The following is a 10,175-nucleotide window of genomic DNA, read 5'->3' as shown; positions in this document are numbered from 1 at the left end:
TATAGCTGTGCATTTCTCATAATCAGTAAAAACCAAGTGTATACAGTAACAACCTAAATAACTTTTATTTGTACACTGGAAATCAATTTAATTGTACAGCACTATTGTGCTGCCTTTTCTGTGAAGAGCCCTAATTTGGTATTAAGACATTTAATTTTGGATTTGATGCATACTGGCAGGGTCGTTTTCCTACAATTTGCCATCCAACAATGTAAACTTTGGTATCTGTGTTGTCTTTTTTTTTGCTCAGATGTTCAATTTTCGATAATGTAAACTTTCAGGAACCATAACATAGTTACAAAGATAGCACACATTGTACAAGAAAACAAGTGCAAATAAAGAACAACACATTAAAGAAAATTACACCTACAAACTGATTCCTTGATTTGTTTAGTTATCAATTATGTTAAGGGTTTCAATAAATAATTAAAGTTATACCAAGCTAGAAAATTAAATCAATCCTGGGAAGACGTTAAAGTAAGCCTTGGATTCCTTAAATCAAGGAATACATAATTTTTGCTTGTGTTTATTTGGCCAATTATCTAATAGATTCATCCAAGCAAGAGCCACTTGTTTAAAAAATTATATAAGAAAATCATCTTATTGATAACAGCAGATTTATTTTTGTTTCAGTGCATTACCTTTCCAGTATAACTAAACACAGGGCTACAAATAAATCTGTTCTAATTTTTTTTGTGTTAGGGAGCCTCAGAAAAGAAACTACACTTTGAGAACAGTTCTTGCACTAAACTGTGCAATTGAAGTAAATTAGCATTTCTCTTTTAAAATTTGTTTCCACTTTAAATGGGCCAATGTGACATTGAAGCAAAGATGAAACCATAGTCTTTGCAGGTACTTAACTTTATTCCTAAAAATGTAATCAACTTTTACTCAAATGTTCATGTCCTAGAAAGATGTCACACGGAGGGGCTTTGTAGCCTTGCTTTGCATAGTGATCCTTTGCAAGATTTGATGAAACTGTCAAGAAGCAATTGGCACTTTAACACTTTTTTTCCTGATATTAGCCATGATTATGAATCTTGGGAAATACAGTAAAAATAAGTGTCCAAAGCAACAAAATGCAACTCACTCTCTCCCTCCCTTTGCACCCCTCCCCCCAACAATAAATGAGACTACAGCATTATGCCCTAACTCTGGAATATTAGTAATATTTTTTTTATCTCTGTAAGGCTTATAGCAATGTTTACAGAACTATTGTTTGGTAGTTCCAAATTTAACACTGTGCTGAAAAGGTAGGATTTGTAACATTACCGTGTTCTTGAAGAAACACCTGGGACCATTTAAATTTTATTGATGGTGTGCTTTTCCAATGTTTTGAAGGTAAACTTGACCCAAAAACTTCTTTAAAAAGTAAAAACATTACTCTTCTATAAACGGTTTTACCACAAACCATGCTTTTATTTTACTTCTTGAATATTCTATCCATCTTCTGTCCTAATGCAGTCATATCAAATGTGATCGTCCTAAATTTGTCAGAGTAGGATTGTATCTACTAATACACACAAACACGCCCTCACACACAAATAAACTGCAGTGCATACCCCCTTAATGTCTAACTGGTTTGAGTTTGCTGTCCTGCTTTGATGTTTTTAAGAATAGAAGACATTCAAATTCATTTTTTTAACTTTCCATGTTAACCTCAGCCTATAAAACAGGTATTCAATTCTTCTACTTTCTTTTGTCACCATAAGCAGTGCAATTTAAAGTTTTACTACATTTGTCGGGGCACGTGGAACAGTGGAGATGGATGAAAACCAAGAAGCTAAATATTGCAACCCTGTGGTAGGACTAAGTTGAGTATGTGCCATGTATGAAGCATTCTGCGATTTGAAGTTCAGCTTTAGAGACTTTACCCGCTGTATTAGTTTAAAGAGAACTGATTACAATCACAGAGTGCATATTTCTAACATAATATGAGCGCATTCAAGGAGTTGAATAAGACATTCAAGGAGTTGTGTTTCTCGAGCTTACTGTAGACATCTTACCTTGCCATGAAATAATGATTAACATAATATTAAAAAGTACTGTTCTTAAGTCAACATGTGGTAGTGGGTTCGGTAAAATGAGCTCTCTTAGAGGTGCAACTAATGATCATGAATCAACTAAAAGTATAACTACAACATGCTAAATGAATCAGGCTCCAGTCTAACATGATGCGAAATTTGGGGCATTTTTATTTTGCGAACTTCCGCGCTCTACGAATTAAGTTTTATATAGTTGTTCTTTTATTAAAAATAATAAAATCGGAGAATGTATAAATGTTAAGGCTAATAGGTGTGTAACTCAATTTTAACAAAATAATCGTCATCTCTGTGAAAGCCACTAAGAATACAACTCCCAGAGCGCATATATGCCTCTCCCACCCACCCACCCGACTTTGCATTAAAACCTTGTACTGATTTAAGAGGAGGAAGGGGAGACGAGGGCGCTAAACCGCTAGATCGTCCAACCTAGCTCTACCGCTGCTCGTTTTACTGCCCCTGCTCAGGCGTCGCGTGTCTGTGGTGGGAGGCTCGTGCATCTCGACCGTTGTCGTCAAGTGACCGTCGCCGCGCGCCGCCCCGCCCGTAGTTCCGCCGTCTTCATTGGTGGACGTCGGGACCACGTGCTCATTCTTGCCGTTACTGGTGCTTGGTTTGAGCTCGCGGGTCTGCTCGGTTGCGAAGTTGGCCCAGTTCTGCTCGGCCGCGAGCTTGTTGTTGTATACCACGTAGGGCGACCTGTCCTCGGGCAGCGGCGCCATTTTGAACTCAGTAGGCGGGCCCCCCGGGTAGGGGTGGGGTTCCTCTGTCGTATCGGGAAAATAAGGGTAACTGAAACTGGTTGGGACAGTCCTTGTGACTGACATTATCGGCTCCGGTTTGCGCTCGAGGTCCGGGGGGTGTCGGTTGGTCATTCCCTGACGCAGTTTTTTCCAGCCGAGGTGATAGATTTCCATTAGGTTCAAGAAAAGAGACACGCAAGCCACCACAAGCATAAATAGGATGAAGATAGTCTTTTCTGTTGGCCGTGATATGAAGCAGTCCACGGTGTTGGGGCATGGCCATCTATTGCACCTATACAGAGGTCTAAGCTCAAAGCCATACAAGATATACTGACCTACAATAAATCCAATTTCAAACATCGCTTTGAAAATAATATTGAAAACATAGGTGCGTAGCAGGGCCCCTCGAATTCGGATTTTACCATGTTCATCCCTAAAAGGAACCTTCCCCTTTTTGCCGTTTGTAAGCAGCAGTTCGTTGTCTGCTTGGTTCTTGGCTTTTCTAATTTCTTCTTCCCTCTCTTTCCTTTTATCTTCCATACGCACTATGTGCAGTACATGGCCCAGGTATATCAAGGTGGGCGTTGAGACAAAGATGATCTGGAGGACCCAGAATCGTATGTGGGAGATGGGGAATGCCTTGTCATAGCAGACGTTCTCGCAACCAGGCTGTTGGGTATTGCAGGTGAAATCAGATTGTTCATCTCCCCAAACCTCCTCAGCCGCAGCCCCCAGCACTAGGATCCGGAAGATGAAGAGCACAGTCAACCAGACCTTGCCTACCACTGTCGAGTGCTCCTGTGCATTCTCCAAAAGCCTTCCCAGAAAACTCCAGTCACCCATTGTTTCAAGTCTCTACCCTGGAAAAGTAATCAATATAACAAAGGGCCATTAGATACTTGGAGAATGGAAAGTCCAAAGCCTCAATGGAAATGGATAGTTGAAGTAGTGGTTCTGAAAATACACCAGCAGAGTTATCTGGTTTTGTTATAAATATTTTTATTAATTAAAAAGCAAACAATTAAAGTGTGATCGATAATAAGGGAACAGTGCGGTATTGTTGAGTTGGCCATTGATTATATTATAAATGTGAATATTTGAGATATCGGACTTTACAAATAATATATTGTACATATTCTTTGTCAATTAAAATATGATTTGAGCCACGTGAATTAAAAGATAGTATCTTGTATTCCAATAATGAATGGCGCTAATTCCGTCATTGGAATTCGCATATCCTTTATGTAAGATGTCGGTTTTATGATACGTCATTTACTCACCTATTAAAGAAAAATGCATATTACTAAATTCAATAATATCTGAAAATATTAAGGATGGTTAATCTTATCACGAGTGTATGTCACTAAATATCGGAAACAGATTGTCTTAAAATTTGAAATTAAATATTACATCTCTGCATTTGACCACCATCTACAAATTTTAAAAACTCAGTGCATGAAGTCTGAAAAGAATGCAGTAATTCATTGACAGCCCAAATACCATACATATTAAATAGAAAATATAGAAACTCAATATGTACATTACTAGCAGCTAAAACGGCAAGTTTTTTTTAAAAAGGACTGTGATCAAACGATGATTTTAAGACTTTTAAGTGCTCTTCATCATTCCTGAAGGAATGTTAGTATTTAGAATGTATAATTTATTTTAAAAAATAATCATTATAAAACACAGAGTATCTTACCGAAATAGAACCCACCGAAAGAGTGAGCAGAGAAAAGGAAACCTGAATCAGTAAAATTGGCTAAAATGTCAAACGATAGATTATCTGCTGAAGTGCAGGTAGACGTTGCTCTTCATTATGTTTCAGTTGTCAGAACAAGCAGCCGGGTTGCATAGGTCTAAAAATTGTATCAGTAAATTGTATATATACCAAAAGTCATAATTCTATTTCGCTTAGTTAAAGGGCAGGACAATAAACTACAAACACATATCTGAGGATTGCTACTCGTGTTATGCAATATCTACATGAGGAATTCAATAGCTTGAATGACAGGTTTGGGGCTCCGGTAAAATAAAATACTGTAGTACATTTGATTCTGTACTTTCATTCCTTCCGTCTTTTACTTTGAATTTAGTAATAACGAAAGTAATTCAATTACATTTATTTTAGACTGATTGCGCCTACCCTGGAAATTACCATATAAGACAATGAATGAAACAAGTTAAGCCACTTAATAACTTCAATGAAATATTAACGCATGTACCAATTGCTGATTTTGACACTCTTCGCCACGATGATGCTATAATTCATCAGTTTCCATTTTTGATCTACATATCTGCTTACAGAACGATTAACTTATTGTTACTATGTATTAACTGATGAACCATCGACCCATGAGTTTACAACCATTAGATGTTATTTTATATTTGATGGCTCTGTCGCAAAATAACGAACAAGTCCGGTGTGTCTTATTAGCTTATTCCAATGTGGCCCGGTTACCATCAAAGTTTAATCTCACACTCCACCTATTACCATACAAATCCAAAACATTTCCTATTATATTCACACATTATTCCCAGGTGAATGTACCTCGGCTCGTCACAACCAGTCTTCTTTTAACACAATGGACATTTTCACATCTTGTTAGAGTGTGACTGTGATTAGTTATGTGAACATATTGTTAACATTGACATAATCTTTGATTAATTATTTAACAATTTTATTCCCGCATCGCGTCAATTCTGAAATTCTGTTTCTCACTTTACCTCATTCATTTTGTAACCGTGTGACTTCTTGTTTTCTTTGCTCGATATTTTATTTCATTTTAAGCCTGTTTCTTTTACTCATTAAAGTTTAGAAACGTGTTACCGTCCTAGACAATTTAGTTTAATAGATTTGGCTGAGTTATTGAATTTAGGCACAGAGGACACTAGCATAGTTTCTTTTTAATCTAAGAAGTGCAACAGATAATTTTATTAATTAACTGATAGGTTTAATAACACAAAAAGACGACTAATTTCAGACTCGTTTATTTGTGAAAGGCATCCATGTAAAACAATTCTATAGTATACACTATGTATCAAGTGACCATTAAGGCAAAGAGAATGGCGTTACAAGTGTAACCTTACCAGGCTGAATTCGCCCAGCACCACATATTAAATTCAAATGGGCAAAGTCCGCACCAGTGATTCAGTCTGGCAGAATACTGTATTATGAAAAATGCCACACGGAAATGCAATTAATTGAGTCAATATAAACTGTTAGATAAAAAATATATAAACCGATTACACCAGGTAAATACTATGCATTGCTGATAATGAAAATACCGAAGCACTATATTTTAATTGTGTACAAACTGTCTTTTCAGAGTGTGTAAAACCTATGAGTGTCTTCCCAGACTTTTAGAAAATAGACATTTAAGCTAGTCGTTTGAGATTTCCAACGCTTTTGTAACTAATAAAAATGTTTGACACAGTGGAATTTACATTGGATTTTGTAGCTTTTTAAATTCCGTCCAAATATGCCGCCCACAAGACTTTGGTATCAAGATATGAACAGAAAACACATTATTGGCTCGCTGAGAAAAATTAATTCCGATTTTTTTTAATATTGGGCATTTTAGAAAATTATTAGCAAGTAACTTTGATTCGCTCTTAGTTTTAATTTTTAACTAAATGAGTACTTGACTGGTCTAATACCATTAGGTTGAATTAAAATATTTGTAGTCAAGCTATTTTATAGCAATTTTTTTAATATATAGTTTGTTTAGACTAAAGCTAGATTCTAAATAGTCAGGAAGTCTAAATCTTTGTGTTGCGTGTGCATCATGGTCACCAAATTAGAAACATTATTAATTATTTTCTGTCCTAATAAAAATATGAAGTTTAACATGGTGGAAATTCAGCAGACCAACAGTTGAGAGAGTGCCTTCTATAGATGCTTACATCATCAGAAAACAAATAGCTGAATAATGAAAAATGAGCTTATTCAGCTTCGTGTGGAATCAACAGGTGTCCCAGTACAGTCAAACACATACAAAAGAATATTTATTTTACTCATGCATAATTATTTCTCTCACTTTGTTATATTTTTGCTTCAGTCCCTACACTCATTTCATGGAGACTGTCAACAAATTATGCGATTTGGTATGTACAACAAAAACATATACTTCACTTAAACATCAGCCATAACATTGTTACCTACATGTAATATTAATGACCTTTTACTTATATAGAAAAATCTGATTAAAATTTTTAATTCCTGTCAAATTAAGTAAAGGGGTAGGATTTTTTTTTAAAAACAGCTGCTGAAAAAATACACAAATTGATTATACTTCTAAAACTGTTATTTGCTGTAAATTGTTTCGGTTTCCAAAGCTATGGCAGACGCCAAGGTTTGTAGAACAGGATTATGATTCTAGAACAAGAATCCAAATGAAGATGAGTAGCATTTCGGTTAATGACCGTGTCGCTATTGTTAACTTTTATTTTGATTCTTTGTTTTCTAATGATTGTGCCTGCCTCTAAATTCTGCAAGAAAACCACTACTGGTATTTTAAATAAGGGCGAAATAACAGATAATTCTTTTTTTTTTAAAACTATAATTTTGTATTTGCTATGTCAAATGGTTAAGAATGCATGCTCCCAGATGCCCCGTTTTTAAAACTTACTTTTCTTACCGAAAGTATTTTTGAAGTTGATTTGAAACTAATAGAATAAAAATAACTTAAAATTTGTGCAGAATCCAATTTTGCCTCAAATTGGTGTAGCTTATTTCAATCATACCAACCTTAATCTGAACTATAGGCTTTGCGTTTCAGAATAAAACACAGCATGTGGTATCATCGGGAAAATGCCAGATCTGTACAGTCAGCGAAGCAGCTTAGTCATTTTCACACACCAATACAGTTCTTTATCATTGTTTTACACCCAAACGTCTATCAACTATTCAAATGTAACTTTCAGTTAAAATCTTGTCACCAAACTAGACACTCATGAAGACCCATTTATTGTGTAAAACAACTCTAAGGACCCCCCCCCCCCCCTCCCATCCACACACACACACTCATCCACCCACCCACCCCCCAAAAAAAGCAGCTTGGTGTGAAAAGACTCCCGTCTCATCAAAATGTTTGGTGATACCAAATTGTATCATACCTCAAGCTGGAGATGACAAAACCAGCTAGCTAGTAAACACATCCGGCTGTCATAGATGCCATATTTTGAGTGCGCTGGGGACATGAAGCAGACTTGTCTAGGTAACCCTCCCCCTCCCCAGCACCACTGCCAGCTTACCAAACACTTCTGACCGCTGTCAGCCAGCCTATTCAAGCACAATCGCTTTCTTCACACATCGATTTCCAAGCCAGTCTTACGAGGAAAAAAAAGAGATTCAGAAGTCCATTTAACCTGCAGATTGGATCGCGCAAAGTTCCTGCTCACCCCCAGCCATCGCCGCTGTCACATTGTGTGAGAATGCATGGCTGAACCTCGCTTGTCACCAGACGGAGGGCAACGCCACGCCCCTGCCACTAACAAAACTCATCACTTTGGTAGAAGACTCAGTTATAGCCTTTACAGGCTTCCCCCTCTGTCCAAAACAATCAAACTAAAAAGTTATAAGCTTTCATTGTAAATATTCTTGTCTTCTGTTATGCTTATACAATAATTTTACGGGAATGGGTGATTTGAATTTCCTGCATACTTCCTCTTGTAATCCTGAACTGAGAGGTCTACATTTTAACATTTCCCCCATCACCATCACCGGGTTCACGGTAATATGTTTTCAATTTTAAAAATATAACATTAATAGTGGAGAGAGCAGTTGTCTTTTTGAATTGCACTCAGTTGTGTCGTATTTATTTTTTGTAGACACTGAATTTAGTTAAAATAACTAAAATACTGCGTCTTCGATGGATACATTCTGCTTACGTGTATACGCTGTCGGTGAATAAAATTGATACAAGAAAAGGCTAGTCTTGTTTATAGGCGTTTGGTAAGGTTTAAGACCATTAAGCTATTATTAAATCTGTCATGTGTTACAAATAAATCAGCCTAAGCTTAAATATCAATTTTGTTGTTTTAGTAACTTACTCAAAACTATCAAAATAAGTGTAATCAAAAAAATTGATACAAATGTCAAAACGGTATGATGCCCCCTTTCAATGATGAACAAAGATACATTGTAGCATCTGTCCTACAATTCCAAGGGAAATTACTTTACTTAACATTGCTATTTAATAATACGTTATGCATTTCTATTTATGATTTGACTATAATTTTACAGTGTGTACTCCACTTTATAATTCAGTTAATATGGCCATCAGGAGTTTATTACAGATCACTTAATTTGCTCATTTTCTTTAGAACATAGTCCTAATGTAAATCAAGTCTCAGGAATTGTAACTCTAAACAAGGTAGATTTCCTTTTTTGGATTTTTGATGTTAAAAGCTATCAAAATTGTACGTTCTGCATTATCTTGTATTGCAAGATCTAGGGGACACAATGTAAATGTGTCGTCACTTGGACACGTGATACCAGTGTTCGAGATGACAAAATGTGTGTTGGTTCAAGGTAAGAGCATGTTAGTTCTTAACTTTCACCTCATTTCAAATCTTATTAAAATTTTAAGTAGGCAATTTTTAACAAGTGGGTAGTTAATTTGGAAACTATGAATTATAACCTAGCTAGAACAGAAAAAAGAACGTGTTTAAACACTTCCCCTCTTAAAAAGGACCTTTTATATTGTTCCTATCATTTCTTTTTACATCCATGTTAATTTGCTGACCAATCAAGAACGTATCTTATTATACTGTACTTGTGATCAGTGTTAGCTAATCCTATGACAGTCACTCAGTTCTATCAGGTGCTCACCATTATAGTGGTGTGTTACCATGCCTACTCCAGTGTATGAACAAAACAATGTAAAGAATTAGAACTTAAAAACAGGTTTCCCTGTTAGCTCAGTGGCTGGATCCATTATCTAATCTGGTACTGAAATATACAGATTTTAGCTTTGATCACTGGTCTGTGCTGAACCATTGGCAGCCGTGTCTTCAGCTGCCTAGGCCCTAAGCTCTGGAATTCCCTCCCCAAACCCCTCTACCTCTCTCTCCTCCTTTAAGACGCTCCTTAAAACCTACCTCTTTGACCAAGCTTTTAGTCACCTGTCCTAATATCGCCTATGTGGCTCAATGTCAAATTTTGTTTGAAAATCGCGCCTGTGAAGTGCATCAGGACGTTTTACTACATTAAAAGTGCTATATAAATGCAAGTTGTTGTGTTAACTGATCTGAACCGGTATGGGAGTAGGAAGCTGTAATTGGCCCTGATACCACTTTGCTAAGGAGGTCAGGAATTGAGCCAGAGATCCTGCTCCTATTCATTATACAGTAAGTTGTGCTTTTTAAAGACTGGTTTGGACTCTAG

The 10,175-nt window shown here is 36.5% G+C and overlaps 1 protein-coding gene across 1 annotated transcript; it reads right to left on the bottom strand.

The window, feature by feature from the left end:
* Positions 1 to 2,406: 2,406 nt before the first annotated feature.
* gja3 (gap junction protein, alpha 3) lies at positions 2,407 to 8,751 on the bottom strand. Its single transcript, XM_067986090.1, has 2 exons — positions 8,042 to 8,751; positions 2,407 to 3,645 (listed from the first exon to the last, which is right to left on the bottom strand). Exon 2 carries the CDS (start codon positions 3,626 to 3,628, stop codon positions 2,450 to 2,452), a length of 1,179 nt encoding a protein of 392 aa, XP_067842191.1. The 5' UTR covers positions 3,629 to 3,645; positions 8,042 to 8,751; the 3' UTR covers positions 2,407 to 2,449.
* Between the last annotated feature and the right edge of the window lie 1,424 nt (positions 8,752 to 10,175).

This window comes from Heptranchias perlo, chromosome 6, assembly GCF_035084215.1.
Source record: "Heptranchias perlo isolate sHepPer1 chromosome 6, sHepPer1.hap1, whole genome shotgun sequence".
Taxonomy (NCBI): Eukaryota; Metazoa; Chordata; class Chondrichthyes; order Hexanchiformes; family Hexanchidae; genus Heptranchias; species Heptranchias perlo.
Note: the sequence above shows the minus strand (reverse complement) of the source record. Positions and strands in the feature narration are given on the sequence as shown.

What these genes read in the sequence shown, in the direction of transcription:
- gja3 (XM_067986090.1), bottom strand. Translation starts at nt 3,628, where the DNA reads ATGGGTGACTGGAGTTTTCTGGGAAGGCTTTTGGAGAATGCACAGGAG.